The sequence below is a fragment of the Tetrao urogallus genome, assembly GCF_951394365.1.
Source record: "Tetrao urogallus genome assembly, chromosome: 14".
Taxonomy (NCBI): Eukaryota; Metazoa; Chordata; class Aves; order Galliformes; family Phasianidae; genus Tetrao; species Tetrao urogallus.
Window position 1 is genome coordinate 12,902,646 of NC_136827.1, and position 19,279 is coordinate 12,921,924.

At 44.7% G+C, this 19,279-nt stretch overlaps 1 protein-coding gene across 1 annotated transcript in view; it reads left to right on the forward strand.

Moving 5' to 3' along the window:
* The window catches only part of RNF130 (ring finger protein 130), a gene marked incomplete at both ends in the record, with an annotated part of 36,685 nt that extends 22,295 nt beyond the window's left edge, over positions 1-14,390 (forward strand). The window contains 3 exons of the mRNA XM_079542619.1: positions 4,412-4,508; positions 5,267-5,471; positions 14,281-14,390. Coding sequence (XP_079398745.1) covers positions 4,412-4,508; positions 5,267-5,471; positions 14,281-14,390 — 412 coding nt within the window. The remainder of the gene's footprint in view (positions 1-4,411; positions 4,509-5,266; positions 5,472-14,280) is intronic.
* Between the last annotated feature and the right edge of the window lie 4,889 nt (positions 14,391-19,279).

Sequence of the window (19,279 nt, forward strand, 5' to 3'; positions counted from 1 at the left end):
TGTGTGCATGATGCACTAGAAGCATCTCAGTCATGGAGTTGGAGTCAACCCTGGGTCACACAGCAGCAGTGTGTAGCAGCTCATTATCAGTCTTCTGAATCTTCCTATGGGCTGCTCTGCGTAGCTGGATATCTTTAATTCTAATTCATAATGAGTTTCTATTATGTTAAAAGGAAAACAATATTTTCTATCTTAGCAAATCAAAATATGTGTGTATTCTAATTCTGAAACCAAGCTTAATTAGTTTTTACTTTTTTCTGTTCTTTATTTCTTGGACTGTGGGGAAAACAATGAACTGCTTTAGGTTCTCGGTAGTGTTGTGTTTAGTTAATGTACCCAACAAATGTTTGTTCAGAAACTACCATTAAAATATTTGGAAGTTCAGGAGGGTTTGGGGGGTTTGGATCTTGCAGACGGGTGTCCATTTCTTCCTACAGTTCAATCATTTTTACTCATTCAAAGCTGACATCCTCCTGCCCATTAAAATATATTCCCAACTGTTGAGTTTTGAGACACTTTTGTCATATATTGTGATCTCATGTAGAGTGTGCCTGTGTGAGTTATGCCCTAGTCCTTCATTTATGAGGAAGGTTTGGAAGTCAGAGGAGAAACTTCTGGAAACTGTTCACCAGCTCTGAGCCACAAAGCTGATGGATGGAACTCAGGGTTTAGACTCAAGGGTTTGCAGTGGGTGCTCACAAATCCCACTCCTCAGTCTCTGATGCTGAGGAGAGGTCAGTGAGGGGTCCTTGCCAATGTAGAGCACACAGTTGATGAGGAACCATCTCCTACCACTGAGCACAGAGCAAAATGGAGTCTGAAGGCCACTTCACTAGATAAGTGCCCAGCACTGCCCAAACCGCAGATGTCTTGCTAGTGTCAGCAGATGTGACACAGACCTTTTGACCACGATGATTGTGTATTTATTTTACAAGCCCATTTCCTTCAGATGCCTGCTGCAAGCCATGGTGCTGCAGGCAGAGCCCCCTGGTCACAGCTGCTGCAGGGAGCTGGGGGGCTGCACCTGGCTGCTGCCTATGCACAGCTCCCCTCCTTGCTATGCCCCATTCAGCCTTTTCCACGGATCCTTTTCTGTTCTGCTTTTCAAAAGAATATAAGGTCAGGGAAGGCTCTGGCTGCATTCCTGCTGAAGGCTGCGCAGTGACTTTCATGTTCACTTTCTAGTTCTCTTTTTGAAATCTCACTTTTCATCTGCTTCAGTTCAGCTTTGAGTTAAGCGCAGACCTCGCCTGGTTAGATGGAACATTGGGATGGATACTTTCTAAAAGATTTTTTTTATACTTGTAGAATGAGCGAAGGGGCAACCAGTGCCTGCAGAGATAAGCCAGATGAATTTCAGATTGCATATAAAACTTCTCAGTCTACTGAGGTGCGTCTCCTCACGTCTTGTTTTAGAGATTTAACCCCTTTCTACTTCCTGACATTTTGACGTCTCCTTTTTGGTGCAACATGCAAACCTAGTATTTAAAAAAAAAAAAAAAAAAAAAAAAAAAAAAAAAAATTTCTCACGGAGAAAAGGGATCAACCAAGAGGAAGCAAATGAAGGGCTAGCAGTCCTTACTGTGTGTTTTGAGGAAGCTATAATCATTAGACAGTAGGAATCGCTGACATATTGATTGAAAAGTGGTGCTTCCCTTTGATACAAGAACTGTTCTCTCCTGTTAAGTATGGTCTGTCACGCTATCTCTATGGAGAGGCGTCTGGTTTGGATAGACATACAGCTGATGAAAATGATAGAAACTCTAGTGCAGTATTGCAGTCATTCGCGTTGTTCTTCGGAAAAAAATATGTTCAGTACGAGCAGCGTATGGTCACAAAACGTCCTGAATTGGAAGGGACCCATCAGGATCATTAAGTCCATACCTACAGCTTTTCATGCGCAGGGGTAAGGTAGCCCTCTTCCCTGGACTTAGAGAACTGAAGTGCAGTTCTGTCTTCTGTGAATAACGTTTTATGAGTTAGAATAAGCAGTGGATGCAAACATTGGAAGGAATGTAGCTGAAGTCGAGCCTTCTGGATAGTGTTCTTTAAACAGATTGTTCCACTTCAGCATCACACAGCATCTGGGAAACGATGGGCACTGGGTTAAGAGTGATCAGGAAAAAGGTAGTGTGAAGGAAAGATAGAGATAAAAGATAAGGGAGGGTGACAGCCAAGTGATGAACTGAAGAAAAGCACAGAAACATTGGAAAGGGCAAGAGATGGTCTGGGAAGGAAGATCGCGGTGCTTATAAAGAGCAGCAAGCTGGTAGGATGAGGCTGAATGTTGACTATGCTAAAATAAATGAGTTTTAAGCCTAATTGTTACTATTTCCTGCCCTGGGCAAAATGGGGGCAGCAAGTGGCAAAAGTGACTAAGCCACATTCACCTGTGTCTGATTCTATGCTGCTGAAAAAGCAGCAACGTCACACTCCCTGATGTCCTTCCAGCAGCATTTCTGCTACCCGTGGCAATGGCTGTCCTTCTGCCCCTTGCAATCCCAAGCACTGATGAAGCTGTGTGGCACAACAGAGGGTTATGGTGTTTCCTAGGCATGCTGACAGAGTGGAAAAATACCTGCAGCTCACCTGTTTGGAGCCCTGCCCGCATGGGAGGCTCTTGCAGTGCTGCTGGCTGGGTGTTGCAGCCTCAAGGGTGCAGCTGTGTCACACTGCTCCCAGACACGTGGCTCCTGCAGGAGCATCGTCTACAGCTGTGACCCAGGGCAGCTTGCTGGGAGCTGAGATTTATGGTCTTGGATAGCTTGCTATTGACCAAGTGACAGAGGGATAAAGATGGGGAAGGTTTATGATGGCAGAAAATGCAAGGGCTCACTTTGTCAGACTAATTTAAAAAATAATTCACATGTTTATTGTCTTAGTTGCTGTGTAACTGCTTTAACTTTTGTAAGAGAAAGCCAGACAGAGCCCGAGCCATGATGATGGTATCAGTAAGCTGCTTAAGCAACAGAGACACAGCATAAGTAGTAGGCTGAGCCACACTGATCTAAATCAATAAATAACCCTGGGGGCACTGCTCTTTTTTGAAATGCATTAATAAATGTCCTAGAAGGCTTAGGAGCTAAAAGCAAAGAATAAAGAGGTTGCCAGAAGAGTTGAACTGTCCTGGTGCATTTGAACTCTGTCAAACTGCTAATGACTTGAAAAGAACGTGTAACATTTAGTGGACCCGTGCTGGCATCCATATGGGTATCCTGCTTTGCTTGATCTGAGTGCTTCTGCAGCCCTGATTAGCTGATAACGATATATTAAAGCTGTTTTCCTGCTTGGTGGAGTCCCAGTGTCTGCTGTTCTGGGTTTTGTCCTGCTCTCAGAGACAGCCTTTGAGAATTTTAAAAGGAAATATAAGCAACTAAAAGCCGCAATTTCCCAATGCAGAAAAATGGCATCATTGTGTGTTTCAGAAGATTTCAAACCATTTTCTGTCACCCAGGACTTCTGAACACAGTTTGAAGTTCTGTGAGTAATAAGGGAATCTGCTAAGAACTAATAATGGGAGACATTTGTATTTTGTGCAAGTATTTAAACTGTAGACAACATACCTCTCCTGTTCTTCATAATGGCTGCATTGCTAAAGGATACATTGCTAAATGTGCTTGACAGAGCAGTCCAACACGTTCCTCAGTGTGTGCTCTTATCATAGGCAGCCATTCAGCCTGGGCAGCCATGAGCATTTTCTAAATCTGACTCGCGTCAAGTCCAGCAGTACCTTTTCCTGAGTATGCGCTGAAAGCTTCTGCTCATCTTGGAAAGCCAGCAGGAGGGTTGATTTAACTTCTTTAGGGTAGACATGTTGCAGTCTGCATAGTCCTTCCGTGCTCTATTGGTTTGTACCCATCCCAATGCAGTTATGTCTGTACTGTGGATATGACTCAGATGGTGTAAACCAATGCAGAGCTCCTGCTGTGCAAACAGAAGCTCCTCTTGCCATTTCTATTTCTGAAAGATTTTGGTTTCCTGTGACCGTGGTATGATGGGCATGTTTTCCTTGCTAATTTCCTTACAGATATCAAGCAATGCTAATTGTAGGCAGAAGCCTTTCAAAACCTTGTTCTCTTCACTTAGATGTGCTAATTATAAAGCACTTACAGCATCAAACCTAAGTACTTTAGTGTTGGCTTTTAAATGAAACTGACTTCTGGTGGATCTGCAGTCCTCCTTCCTGATTCAGCACCAGGTTCTGCTTGGAAATGGAGATTGTAGCTGGTAGCAAGAGCTTCAGGTTTTTATTTCTTTTTTTTTTTTTTTTACTGCAGTTAGCACAACTTGCTGGTAATTCCAGAATTTGTCCTGCTGACTTGAAGAAACAATTTAGAAGTGCATTAAAGTAGTTCTCATGACGTAGTATAATGGTTTGCAAGTTATATATGTGCCTTGTCTGTTCTCCTAGGCATGTTTTTCACAAAGCCTGCGTGGACCCGTGGCTCAGTGAGCACTGTACGTGTCCAATGTGTAAACTGAACATTTTGAAGGCCCTGGGAATTGTGGTAAGTTGGACTGAACAAGCTCTTCTCCCTTCCATCTCTGAGTCTCAGAGCTGAAGGAATGTCTTCAGGGCAGAAAAGATGAAGGATGTTCCAGTGCTCTTAGTCAGAATGGTGTGAGGCTGTGTTGCCATTAGTTACCAGGTTTTTTGTGCTGCTGATGAAGTTCATTTTTAGTGGTTGTTTCTTCCCCTAGATGATTATTAAGAATATTCTATAGTGTTCCTATTTAGAATTTAGATTCTTAATCTGTTGTAAATCTACTGCGTTCTCTATAGTCTTCCCTTTTGTCAAATTCTTTCAGTCTTCCTTTGTTTTCTCTCTAAGCTCTTGTTCTTACTGTGCTCTCCTGTAGATGCTCTCAGATCTGTTGGCACGTTAAATCCATGCCCAGAGCTGCAGAGCGCCATGGCCGAGGCCAGCAGCCTTTCCTTGGCTGTGCATTAACCAGCCCTTGGCACATAGAATCTCAGAGTACTGCTTTTGTTGACTGATTCGCAAGGGAATAGACTTGAAAAAGCTCAAAGAGGATTTTTCATGTTTTTTTCCCGTATAAGTAAAAAACTGTCAGGTAGGAGCAGTGTTTTTTCGAGGAAAGAAGTAAAAGAAAAAGGGAAGAGCTCGTTCGTTCACGTTTCTACCCTGTGATCCAAAGGCAGCTGAGCTGCAGCAGCAAAATGAAGCGTTTGTGCGCTTATCCTTACGGGATCATTCCATGTAGAGTATTCCTCCCTGTAAAGAGGGATCGCTGTGTTTTTCAGCCCAATGTGCCGTGCACAGATAACGTGGCCTTTGACATGGAGAGGCTCAGCAGAAGCCAGCCCGCCAGCAGGCGCTCAGCGCTCGGCGACTTCGCCAATGACAGCTCCCTGAGCCTGGAGCCCCTGCGCACCTCCGGCATGTCACAGCTTCCCCAGGATGGGGAGCTCACTCCGAGGTCGGGAGAGATCAACATTGCTGTAACAAGTAAGTTTGCTTTGGCTTCCGTTGCAGTTCTATGGCTTTCCTGGGACGGGGCTCTTGCTCTGCTCTCCTCTGTGCTGCAGGGCTGTGATAAAAGGTCTTCCTGCAGAAACAGAGGTGAGCTCGGTGTCTCTGGGCACTCCAAACCAAAAGCTGCCTGCAGCAGTGCCAGCACTTCCATTATTAATCGTGTATCCATTTAGAAATGCATACAAAGAACAAAGGGTGAACTAAAATGGCAGCAGAACAGCCCTCCTGAATTCGGTGATCAGTGTAAGCTGGATTGCCAAAACCATTTCCAAAATACATCCAATAATTTATACGTGTGTAAACATCTTAGCCAGTTATTACTTCTGCAGTCTTTTTTTTTTTCCTCCTGACAGCATTACTGCCGGAATTCTGGTGTCCCTTAGCAGATGGCTTTTCTCACAAAGTTTTTGTATTAAAAAAACCTGGTTTTGACATATCAACATTTGAGTATTGTCCAAGTGTCATATGATCTCAGGATACTACTCCTGCTGTACTTGTTCCTATGGGTGAGGGCTTACAGCATGGGAAATATGCACTGACTGGATTTTACCTGGAGTTTTATTATATAATGGCACTGTAACAAATACATTATGTGGAATTATATCATTTTTCTGTATGCAATGGAATCTTGATTTGATACATGAATGGTTGCTCTTCTGTCTGAACTGCAGAAATAGAATCCATTCAGTCTGGTTTACTCCTTGTGCTTCCCTTATGTGCATCTAAAATCTGGATTTGAAGCCAGTGCTGCCATCCGCTGCTAGTGAAAGCAGTGTAACTGATGCAGTCCATTGCAGAGTGTCTCTTCAGACACTTGAGCAAAGTAAATGTTGCTAAAGGAACCTCATCTCACAGAACCCAGGACTAGAAATGTCTTGATCTGAGAAGGAAAAATCCGAACGTGTAATCTAGATCCTTTCCCAAACCAATATGTCACTTTGACCTGCAGTGTTCAACTTGTCATTCATTGTGTTTTCAGTTGTGTTGAACAGTTTGAACAGACACCAAGGCTGTTTGTATGCTCTTTTTGTTGTCATGGATGGGAAAACTCTGCAGTTAACTGCAATTTCAACTGCTTGGTTTTACAGAAGGTGCTTTTGCTCTCTATTCCCAACCATAGCACTTACCTTGACAGATGGGATGCCAGGGTAAAATGAGAAATGTCAGCAAGAGCTCATGCTGACAGTGTTTATCAAATAAAGCTTTAGAAAAGGCTGTTGAAATGTTTAGATTTCGTGGATGACACATTTTTTTGATGCGTATGAGTTAAACCAAAAGCCATATTCACAAAGTTGTTTGTGTTTCACTGTATTACTATGTGCTAAATTCATCTCCAGGAGAGAACTTTGAGTAGAGAACATTCTTTAATAGTCATCTTTATGTTCTTAATGTCTGTACTTACCTACTAACCTTGAAATTATATTTCCTGTTGTCTTTCTGTCTATTATGTGGAAAACTGTAGTTGTTCTACTGTCAAATAAGTGATCTGATCTTATTTATTTTAAAAGTAACGTGGCATTTATTGAGGAGGGAGGGGGTGAAGACACAAATGAAGTGTGAAAGTAAATGCTGATGTGAAGAGACACATCTCAGCAAACCCCAACCAACCATAACAGTCCACCTCCTGACCTGGGGGTGGACTGAGATTTCATTACATTTTCCCTCGTTCCCACATTTCCCTTCACACTGTAAAGTAATCTTTCTTTATCGCCAATCCTGGGGCTCAGCCAGGAGATGTTGTTGTGCCATGCTTGTTTTCCACACCTCTCTCCACTTCTTCTTTGCTAGCCTTCTCCCGTCAGTAGCTCTGTGGCTAACCTCCTTCTGCTTCGCTTCCTGGTGCCACTCGTGGCTTAGAAGCCCTTTGCCTTCCGCCAGTGGTGTTTGAGGGGAATGTTGGCATCGCTTTGACATAAGCCTTCTCCCACGAGTGATTTCCTCCCTTTCCTTTGTCAACAGAAGAATGGTTTATTATTGCCAGTTTTGGCCTCCTCAGTGCCCTTACACTCTGCTACATGATCATCAAAGCCACAGCTAGCTTGAATGCTAATGAGTAAGTAAACATTTGGCTGTTTCTGTACGTTTGTGGTGGGTGTGTGTCACAGGCAACATTGGGAAGGAATACCATGAGAACAAAACAAGGAATTATGTGTGTGTATATATATATATATTTATATATGCACTTATCAAAATGACAAATGCCTTTTCTGCCTTTCTCAAATGTAAGCCTCCAGCAGTAGGTTCCAGGGTAACATCTGAACTCCTCCTTCATATATAGTTAGCTGAATGGTCTGAGGGAATCTCACAAGGTACAGATGAGGGAGGGTGAAAAGAGAGAATGTGTAGATCTGTTGTGTTGTTTTTTTTTTAATCAGTGGTCTGGGGAAGTGTTGGGTTTGTCATTAAATCCCCGTGTTCAAAATTCACCCAGCAGAACCAGGAATTGCTGCCATCCGTTACCTCTGACAGTTCCCACCTCAATTTCTGAGTCATTTGATATTTTAAAAAGAAATAAATGAAATAAATCTTTTTTCCCCCCAGTGAGCTCGCTTCCAGCTGAGAAAAAAAGATATTGAGATGATTTTATAACTTTTAGGAGAGGGAGAGATGTAAGCAATGATTCGCAACCATTTCTTGCATCTTGTGTGGGTAGAGCTGACCTGTCTTCTGACCTCTCATTTTAAATGCTTAAGAGTTGCACTCACTGGAGTGCTTACAGACACCAATTCGTTCTTAATTTTTATGGGCTCATTGCTGCTTCCCTTCAGACAGGCTGGGCCAGAAATGATTATCATGTGATTTCCAGTCTTCCTTCATAGTTCTGTGTGTGGGCAAGTATAAATGTGTTCTGCAGATGCATTAGCTAGGTAGAGCTGGCTGTTCTTGTTTGAGGTGTACAGAACATCTGGACTTGTGATCTAGATGCAGAGATATATTGGCAGGCAGGCTCCCCTGTGCAGTATGGAAGTATGGCTTTGTAAAGATAATTCCAGTTTCTTGGTTTTGAGATGAGAGGAAAAAAATAAATACAAATACTTTCCAGAGAGCCACAAAAGTGTTAAGGTTCCCTTCTCAGCAGGATGGGAAGATGTCTGGTGGCCTCCAGTGTAGGATTTTTGAACAGTCTCAAGCTAATCTTTAGGAAAGTAGTGCAACTTCTTTGAGGTTACCAGAGTTTTTCACATTCTGCCAATCTGTGACTCTTTCTCTTCTTTGGAGAATCTAATTCCAAAAAAGCTTAATGGGGAAAAGTTTTAGATCTTCAAATAGCCTATTCAAATATTCTGGCTGGGTTTTGTTTTTTTTGGTTTTTTTTTTTTTCACATGTCAAATTCTTGAGGTTGCAACCAACTATGTGCAAGCTGACACCATAGCTGTAGCTGAATGTTGCTAATCTGCACCCCAGAGCAGCTTGGGAAAGCATGGAGGAAGATAAGCTGTGTGCATGTGGAACAGGAATATCTGTGTCCCTGGTATTTCCACATCGCTAGGAGGAAGACAAAGGAATTGTAGTCTGTTGTATCCACCAGATGTGGCTACTCATGGGAGTTGCATTTCTACTTTCTGTTGCAACTCCTTTTGTTGCCTACTGCTTGATTGGCTCTTTTTATGGGAAGGGCAAGCATTGCAAGGTGCAGGAGTGAGCCTTTTCAATGCTCCAGCGCTGTGCAATTAGCCATTTCTCTCTAACTTCCTCTTGCAGGATTTTATTTTTTGAGTATTGACAGTGCTAACTGTAACATAAATATTCTGTACCTTTTTTTGTGTCCCACAGAGCAGAATGGTATTGAAGAAGTGCTTTCCGGATGATTGCCTTGGGGAGAGACACCTATTTTTATGCTTCATTTATCGATCGTGCAGCACAAGCGTTTATTTAGTACATCCTATTTTTTCATAAAAATTTGCTGATGCCAAAGCTTTGTATTAAGGAAAAAAAGTGAAGAAATAAATGAACTTTAATTACGAAATCTTACTCTGTGAGTTTCATTTGTCACGGCCATTGTGTTAGCATTGTTTGACAGACTCTTGCAAATTCTGTTTTGTTTCTTTTGAATGATTTCATCTCTGCAGATCTGTAATCTCTCTTCCTTTCGGGCCACCCATGCTAATAAGTGGTAATCTCATGCAGTGTCATTCTTACGATGCCACCCAGCACTCGAATAACCAGGTGGTGTAGCTGGCAATTGCTCAGTGCCAGCTCGGTAGGGGGGAAGAGGAATTGTGGTGTGTGATGGGCTTACCTTGATTTCAGCTGAAACTTGATGTGAAATAACGTTTTTCTCCAGAATCTTTCCTGTCCCACTCTGGGAGGATTGCTGTACCATTTCTGTCTTCTGTTGCTGCCTGAGGTTGGCAATAGAGTTTTTGTGACAATCACATCATAAACCTTTTCTGTCTGCTGCTTTCACCCCACCCTTTTTCTGCTAAAAGTGAAGCTGATCTAAACCACTTCTTCCTTCCTGATACCAAGTGAAAAAGTAACGTTTCTTCCCCTGATGTCTTTGAAGCCTTCTTTCACACTACTGCAGGGTTAACTGCTGATCAGTTTAGGGCATGAAGCACTGATAATGGTCTTTGCTGTAAGATGGAAACTGCAAACCTGTGCCTTCTTGCCATGTCTTCTAACTGGTGGGGAAAACATCTCTTGTCTGCTGTCCTCATTCAGGCTGTTTCACACAAGTTCACTTATGCAAGTGGTGTATGAGTAATTTCCCAACGTTCAGTTAAAGCATGCAGGTCTGCAGCTCAGCCAAGTGCTGGTGTTGGGGTTATTGAGATGGGGGGAAGGTAAGAGATGGGTGAGGAAAACATCACTGACAGAGTTAAAACCTGATCAGAATTTTGTTTGTTTTTCTGGTATAAAGATGCAGACTTACGAAACGCAGTACTTTCTAATTTAATTAAATAGCGGAGAGAACAAATTTTACAGTAAAATTTAATTTTTTTATGCACTGGGAAATAGGGAATTTAATTTTATTTTTATGTATCGGTGCTTTTAGGATTTAGGAACACAGCCAGAATATACATTAAACTAGTTTCTTAATTCTCATTTGTCCAGCAGGTTTCAGCTGAGAAGGCAGCTTTTATAATTGAAAATGAAGTATGTGATAGCTTCAGTACATTTAATAGAATTATTTTTCATTGTGTCCTTGTGAAAGTTTGGAAGAAACGTGAAGACAGTAGAGCAATAAGCATCTTTTGAAAGACTGGAAAACCCCATTATAGTCACGGATGAACAGAGAAACCTCAGCCATGCAGTGTCTGCAAACTGTCTCCTTGAAAAATGCAGCGTTCTGTCACCTGAGCTTGTTGCCAAAGCATGGAGGAACGAGGATAGAGCATGATACAGGGTACAGGCTGTGAAATAAGAGCTGTATTTTTTTCACTTGTTTCTTGACACCAGCGGGGTGATTGGTGAGTTTGTCCTTAACCAAGAGTCTTGAACTGTTTGGGATGGAGTGCTCTGGTCATAATTCTGCATGAAGGAATTGTGTCTGCGGAGGGACCGCAGCTCTTGCTGCTGGGTGGCCCTGATTATCCATCCTGAGGGTGTCTGAGTGTTTCAGAACACGAAGGTAACAGCAGCTGATGCTTCCTACTAATGCACCCACAGTGCTGTCTGTGATTCTTGGCCTTTGAACTGTGCCTGCTTCTGTAGCGTCTTAGGATGGGAAAAATTCCAGGCTCTAGTGGGCTTGTTTTCAAACTTAGTTATCTGAAAAGTTCATCCAAACTATATAATGAGGAATAGTGGCAGAGATCACTGAGAAGTTCGTTTTCATTAAAACTGATCCCAGGCTTCCTGTTTGTTTTCTCCATACCTGAGGGATAAACCTTAATGTCTCATAAGCTCACAGTGGGAGAACAGGTTCAGAAGCTGAATTTTGGAGCTGTGGATGTTTCTACCTGACCTTAAAATATACATTTATCCAGTAAACCCAACTAGACTAATGCCATGTGTTTGAACACTGGGAAGGGTGCCAGTGGCTCCTTGAAGCATGCCCCAGCTAGCAAACAGACTGGCCTGAGCTGCTGGGCTCTTCCAAGCAGGCAGCAGAGAGGGGCAGCAGTGCTGGCAGTACGCAGTGCACCCTGAGCCTCCTGAGCCTGTCTTTGGTTGCAAGAAGAGCGTAGCTGGGTCGCTTTGCCCTGCTGACTCCACTTCCCTCTCTGTAAAATGTGGGTGATGATACCAATCTGGTTATTTAGAGCACAGATCTACGTGTTGAAAAGCACTGAATCGCAGCTGGAATTTGAGCACAGGGCAGGCTGATGGTAGCTGTAATGTGCTCTGATGTCCTGCCCGTGCTGCCCTCCTTGTGGAGGTCAAGAAGCATTGTATGAGAACACGGCCCTGTGTGTAGTGGGTTGGCCACATGTAGCTGGTGAGGTCTGGAGGAGCTGGTCACAATCTGACTTAAGCAGTAAGAAAAATAGATCTGATTTAGCCAACTGAGCAGAGAGATGTTCTGTTTCAATGTCTTTCATCTACAGGTAGGTAGATTACATGCTTTCTTTTTTCTTTAAAGGGTTTAGAGGTGTGGTCGAGCATTCCCGTAATCCTGGTGAAAAAATTACATGGAACAAAGAATAATGGGGAGAGACGCATTTGGAGAAAGGCTGAATGATGTGTCCCATATGTGGTATGAAAGCAGAGTAATGTGGGTCTGTGTGCAGCCTCCTGGAAGTGGGTGGGTTATGATTTTGTTGCCAAGAAGCAAGAAAACATCACAGTAAGGGATTTCAGAGGTGTTGGACATGCCCTTTTCAGATGAATTTTTCAGTTGTCAGATGACCTGCCTGCCTGTTGGTGAAAACTCACCCGTGAAGCAGTTGGAGTGGAAGTGTCCCCATGCAGAGGAAATGGCTGCGCGGCTGCCTGCTTCCTAATCCGTTGTTTGATTTCTGCGTAGTGAAAACAAAAGCAGCGCCCAGCTTTCAGAACCCCTTTTGTTTTGCTTCAGCGTTGGCTGTTCAGTGTGTAAGGTTTCAGCGGGTGGAGAAAAGGGGGAATGAAACAAGCAATACCCAGGGTTTATTTCAACAGCTAGCAGAGACCTGGCCATCACAAATTAGATGATCCTTACCTGTGACACAGAGCAGAAGAATCTCAAAATCAGTTTTATCTGCTGCAATTCCACAGTAGGTTGGCTTGTTGTTTGTTTGTTTTGAAGAGACCGAACCATCTGGAGGTCATTGTTTCATTAAAAAAGCCAAAACAAAGAACACTTTTGATTTTTTCCATTTGAGCACCGTCCAATTGAAACCTTTAACTTTTGGGACATGTTTCAGATCTAAAAGGTGGGTTTTGGTGATGCCCCGGTGTGCACTTCTGCAAAGTATGTGCACACTTCTTACGAACACCTGCACGTGTGCTCTTATGCAATGTGAGCGCTTGTTTCAGTAAACTTTGCGATCAAAAATGAATTAATTTACTTCTGAGAGTTTTGATTCTGAGTGAGAATGGTGGAATAATGACTTTGTCTTCTTTACGGTGAGTGGGAAAGAAGGAAGAGCTGTTGAGAACAGCAGTATCTGAATGTTGCTCTTTATTGTAGAATGGCATGGGCTGGACCCAGAATTTGGCAGAGAAAGGAGGAGTTAAGCACTTGATTTCTGCCAGAACAGAATCTGCAATCCCCTAAGCTTCTTGCTTCACTGATGCCTGAAGGTGGAGGCATCTCAGTTTGCTGAGTGCCTCCTTGATGATCTTGGAAGCTCTTCAGTTACCTTGAGTTTGGCTCACGTGGGTGCTGGATGTATTGTAATCTAAGCAGCCTTGCTCCCAGCTAATCCCTGCTGGGATCGAGAAACCAGGTAATTTCATATCTTGGCCGAGGGCCTGATCAGATAGATGTTTCCAGAGGCAACCTTGTGTACACCAGCAGGGCTGGCTCCTCGCAAAATACATCTGTGGGCTTGAAGAGCCAGCTTCTGTCAGCAACGATGTGTGCTGGCTTCAAGTATTGCCACTGTTGCCAGCATTTGGAGAAGAGGGCTGGGTCTTCATGGTTCTTTGTAAGAAAATGTGTTGGTGCCTCTTTCCATAAGATTGCCACCATGCACAGCGCAGGACACAGGGCACCTAGCAAAGGTTTCTGGTTCTGTGAAGCTGTAAACCAAAAGCAAGGCGCAGTGCAAAACTCAGGCTTGCCCCAGCCTTGCTCAGACTTGACCTGTGTTATCTGGGAGCACTGCTGGCAGCAGGGTTGCTCATGCATATGAAAAGCAGTGCTTGGAAGCAGCACATGGATGGAGGCAAAGCCCTGCAGCACCTCCAGATGTGATGGGCGGGGGTCTGAAATGTCAGCTTCGTGTTGCAAAGATACCTGGACAAAGGTGAGGTGCGCCTCAGCACCAGGCCCAGTGGGCTTGTAGGACCTCCAGCCCCACGGCCAGGCCTTCAGCATTGCACGGTGGATGGAACGTGTTTAATCTATGGAATAAGGCAACGTGTGGCTTCATCCAGGCCTTTGGCAGCTGATTCCTGTCACCCAGAGCAGGGATGTGACAGGAGGCAGCAGTGGGCCTGGTCTTGCCAGCAGAGTTTGGTGCACCTCAGTGACTGGTGGTACCAATGTCAATACTAATTTTTCTGCATGGTGAGAACTCGCAGGCTGTGATCTCTCCTTTGCTACCCACCCTACACAGCTGTTGGTTTGTGTTGAGAAGGGTTTGTGTTGTCTACACATTCCATGTTTGCAGACAGAACTCACACTCAAGGATGCTTTGCTTGGTTCTTACGTGTGTCCCTAACCACGTTTTGTTCTCCCTCTTGTAGGCAGTCACTTCTTTCATCGCAATTCTCTGTCCCCTCGAAGTCTGGTCTACGAGAGCGAATTCTCCACCATCGAGCCTGCTTTGGACATGTATGACGAGAACAAAACCTGAAAGGAATGCACATTCCTTCCTGGCCCTCTTTCTGTTGTTTTCATTTCTCATTCCTATTGTTGTGTACTCTTTCCATGGATCTCCTTTGTCTGAAGAAGAGCTGCTTTTTCCAGAACACGAGCCTGCCTTCTAGGTCACGGAGATGAAGACAGCTGTGGTGGTTTCTGCGGGTGGCACCTCCGAGCACAAGCAAGGTTGTCTGATGGAAGTTGCTGAGTAACAGCATGGGAGCTGTGTGGGCCCGGCCTCGGCGGTGCGGAAGAGGCTTTGCGGTGGTCCTAAGAGTTTGTTTTGTACTGCAAATGCGTCTCCTCAACAGGGGTATGCTGGTTTTAATGGTCCAAATTGTTGGGCAGAGTCAGAAAGGGAACTAGTTGCAAAGGAGCTGGCCGGTGACTGGTAAAAGCACTCCGTATAGCTTGGTCAACCCATAACCTTACTGTGAAATATCCCCTTCCAAGAGGGACCTTCCAAGTGCGTTGAGTTTCCAACGACCTGCTCACCCCTGGGCGGCAGCACGCCGGTCTGACATTACGCAGCAGAGAGGCCCTGTGTTTGCAGAAAGATTTCAAGGAACTTGATGCTTCCGTTTGTTTTTTTTTTCTCCATTTCTACTGAAGCAGGAGAAAAGTGGCCTCCACAGAATACATTTTTGGTCCTTCCGTGTGCTCCAGTCACGTGAGTCTCTTTCTACAGAGAGGACGTTCACCGAACCAGCACTTGATCTACCTTAAAACCATTAGACTTTTTGAAATATGCAGGAATCTAATTAGCTTTCTTTCTTGCTTTACTTTTCTTTTCGGAGGGGTTTAAAAAAATCCACCAAATTTTTCACTGAGGTTTTTTAAAAGCCAGCATGTTGGCGTTACACAGAGAAAAGAAGAGAGGTAAGCTTCTTATCCTGTTCTCACGTTGAGATCTGCAACGGTTAACCAACAAACACGTTCTCCAGGCCATGCCCTTTCCCACTGACATCAATACGTGAATGCAGAAAGCAGAGGAATAAAGGAAAGCAGCGACTGCTTTGGGACTCAGCATGAAAAATCCTTTTTTACTGGAGCATGCCAGAAGCAGTGGGGAAATAGAGATTGGTTTCAAGCTTCTGAATGTATAACATGGAGATGGAAAGCTGAGTTCAGCCATCCATAGAGCTCCTCATGTGAGCAGACGTGGAGAGTGAGGACTCCTGCTCTGTTTCCTCCTGGACAATGCAGAGCTGTTTGAACATTAACATTTTCTCCATTGCAGTCTCAGTTACTGTAGATGTAGAAATGCGTTTGTGTCCTTGTAAGGTGAAACACAGCTTCGCTCTGTATAGGAAACTGAGAAATCTGTAAGTCTAAAAGAAAGGTAGGTAAGGCATTTCCTGCCATGCTTTAATTTTGTCAGATTTTGCTACAGAAGTTCCTCTGCTCGTTTTTTAGTTTTGACTGTACAGTGGTCTGCTGACGTGCATCCTTACCTGAAGCATGGCTCAGCTGTGTCTTTAACACAGACGTTTAAGAGAAAAAGAAAAACCCAGCTCTGCAAAATGAGGAAACGATCCTATTCACAGAGTATGTTCTGTTGCTGTGTGTCAGCTTCATTTAACCTGGTAATTCAAGGATGGGTGGTGTGAAGGTTAGACAGATTTTTCTCGTAATACCATTTCCATTTACCCTATGCACTTTTATTGCAATCCAGCCAACTTTAGAGGCCTGCTTACACCCCAGGCTTTTCAAGAGCACAACTTCAATGCCACCTTCCCCAACCAAGTGGTGAGGATGTGGAGCCCCTTTGCTGGGATGGAGTGGGTTGTTTGGCTGCAGGCATTGCTTTGCTGCTCCACGTGGCAGCTGTGTGCACGGGGATGGGGTGCAGGTTGAGCAACCCTGACTTCATCATCACATCTTCCAGGCAGTGGGCAGGGCGCTTCCGAACAGAGACATCCGGAAGTAAAACACCATTGCTCCAGGGTGTCTTAGGGCTTGTTTTTGTCAGTGTTGAGCAGTCGGGTTGCAAAAAGCTGTGCTCGGGTGTTTGTAGTTAAACAGAGTGAGGCAATGTGGCTCCTGCTGGAGCTGCCAGGGTGGGTGGGTAGGATGGGATGGGATGGGATGCTCACCGTGGTGCATTTTCCCTACGCAGAAGCGCCAAGAGGTGCCTTGTGCCACAGAGCAGAGTGGCCACAGTTCTGGCATTAACACCAGCAAGGCAGTGTGCAGAGCGGGCTGTGGGAGCCCTGCTGGCCGCTGGGGACGTGCTGTGTGCTGGGCACCCCTGGGCACTGCCCTGTGCCTGGGCACGGCTCCGTCACCTCCGGCGCTGGGGCTGCGTCAGGAAGTTCCCCGCACTGCTTCCTGTTGTGCTTGGCTTCCTCAGTGCAGGGTTGGGTTTGTTTTGAACAAAGCAGTCAGCTTTGTGCCAGAGTAGAGGAGGACAGCTCAAAAGCAGATGGAAATTAAAACGAGCGTTAGCAACTACAGAGCCCTAAATGGCAAATGAATAAATAATGCCATTGTATTTGGTTAAATCTCCCTACTTCTAAACTACCTTTTCAGAGGAGCGGGGAACAAGAGCTGTCTCCAATGGTGCTGACTGGGGTCTGACGTGGTAAGGAGAGGTCCCACCTTTGGGTTGACTAGCTGATCTTTTCCAGCCTTAGTGTTTCTCTGAGAGGCAGCTGGGGCTGACGGTTGTGCAATGGACGTTGTGGGTTTGGAAGGTCTTGCAACACTGGAAACATTGTCTGGTTGAAGCAACCGATCCCTACGTGCGTGCTGGGACGTGCCATGCCAGGCTCTTGTGTACTGTATTGTAGTTAGGATGGGAAAGAGGCAGCACAGCAGCATGGGTGATTTTTCTGGGCTGTGCTGGTAAGTTTGAGATGTTCCTTTTCATATTAATCAGTATATTTGAAAAAAAAAAAATGCTTGATGAGCATCGTTGTTCTTGTCCTACTGTGGTGGTGCTGTGTGTGGTCATTTCATAGATGTAAGGTAGATGGCAGTCTACCCGGAGCTGTGGTGTCAGTATCTTGGGAAATTATTTTCTACGTTTCGAAAACAAAAGTGTTTTTTTATCAGAAAGCATCAATTTTATGACTTCTACCTACAAAAAAAAAAGAGCCCTTTTATGTTTCTCTAAGCGATCTAAACGCACTGCTCCACCATCCCTTTCCCTTTTCCACGTCTCCTGTTTTTGAAAGTTCTGCATGTTCCCATAAGACATTTGTAAAATTGAGGTTTGTTTGTGTTCATAGAGGAAAACTGCCAGTAAAAAACAGACTGTAAGTGTGCTTTTTACCTATAGTACTAACATGAAATATTACATTTGAAGCATGTTAAAATTTACTTAATGCCACTCATGAGTGCTCCCTATGTAAGCTCACTTGTTGGTGCCTGTTTGCACTGCCCCATTGCTTCTAGGATGCTTGCCTCGGCATGTGAGGGCGATTTAGGAATAGCCAGATATCCTACATAAGCCAAAGAAAGACAAGTAGTTAAATACATATGTTTAGTACTCTCCTATGGGATTTCTGCACATCTGTTTTGTTTGGATGCGAAGGATGGGACAGCAGGGCTGAGCTGACTTACAGGGCTGTGCTTCCTGGAGGGCGCATTGACTAAACTGTTAAAACACATCTATGTTTTTGCTCTGCTAATAATCATCTGGTTTTACAACAAGGGAAGTTGCATGGCTCAAAGGTGGGGCTGCCGTGCTGCTCCCAGCCCCGAGGTCCCCATCACTCCAAGGCTGGCAGGCAATGCTCTGCTCCTTATCCCCCCTCCTGCACTTCCGTGCGTGGCCTCATTTTCCAGCCTTAGCCATGGAGAAGAGCGTGTGCCGTGCTGTGACAGCTTGCTTATGTGTTGTTATATTTAAAAATCTCATCGCTCCTTTTCCTTTTTTCTGCTGTAAGGGCAGAGCAGGGGAGGGCTGAGAGATGCTCCAGCTACCTGCACTGGGGGAAAATCAGCAGAAAGCTGCTTGGAAATATCTTGGAAATAATCAAAGAAAGTGTGATGCCTGCACTTGTTGGACTCACCCCCAGAACGGGCAGGGGAGGCTGCATGGGGTGGGGGCTGCCGCTCAGCGGCACGTTTGGCACAACCAGCATGGAGCTGAGTGCTTGTGCTGTGTGCTGAGGGCTGCCTGTTTGTTCTTTGTACAGTAATGCCTGCAGTCTCCAGGTGTTGGGGGACCCTTGGCATAAAGTGTTGCCCCCAAATAGCCCCCCAAAGCTTAATAACTAAGCGTTAATATTCCTGCAAAGCAAGGAGTGCGTAGGGTTTTGTTAAAAGTTAGAGCTGTTCAGAGTGATTTCACTGCAAAGCTGAGGTGTAACTGGGGTGGAGGGGGGATTTCACAGCCCAAAGGCACAGCCCTCCCCAGCAGCACCTTCTTGTGGCCACAGCTCCATCTATGCACTGCATCCACCAGAACAGGGCAGAGAAATCCAGGGCTGCCTTTGGGACTTGGGGCATAGCAGCAAATGGGGAACAAAACTACAAACACCATTGGTGTGTGTGCAAAAAAACAGCATGCTGGGCTGGTCGCTGCAGGGTGAGCGCTCGGCGCGTCGCTCCGGCCCTCGGGAGGCTCACTTGGAACTCCCTGACCTATTTCGATGTAAGTATAACACTGTATTGTAGTTACGTGGTATATGCCAATATGTTAATAGTGTATACCTATTAGGGTTTGCTAATGTACTACATTTCAATAAAAAGCAATTTGAAAGAGCACGTTTTGTGAGCTTGGTGTCTTTAACTGCAGGAGGCTGAGCTGTGCTCTGCGGGCTCTGTGGCGCACTGTTAAAAGGTCCCTTTCCAGAGCTTTTTTTTTTTTTTCCCCTACTGCATAGAAAACATTGCTTTATTTTGCTGTAATCAGTGCCTGGAAGTCTCAGG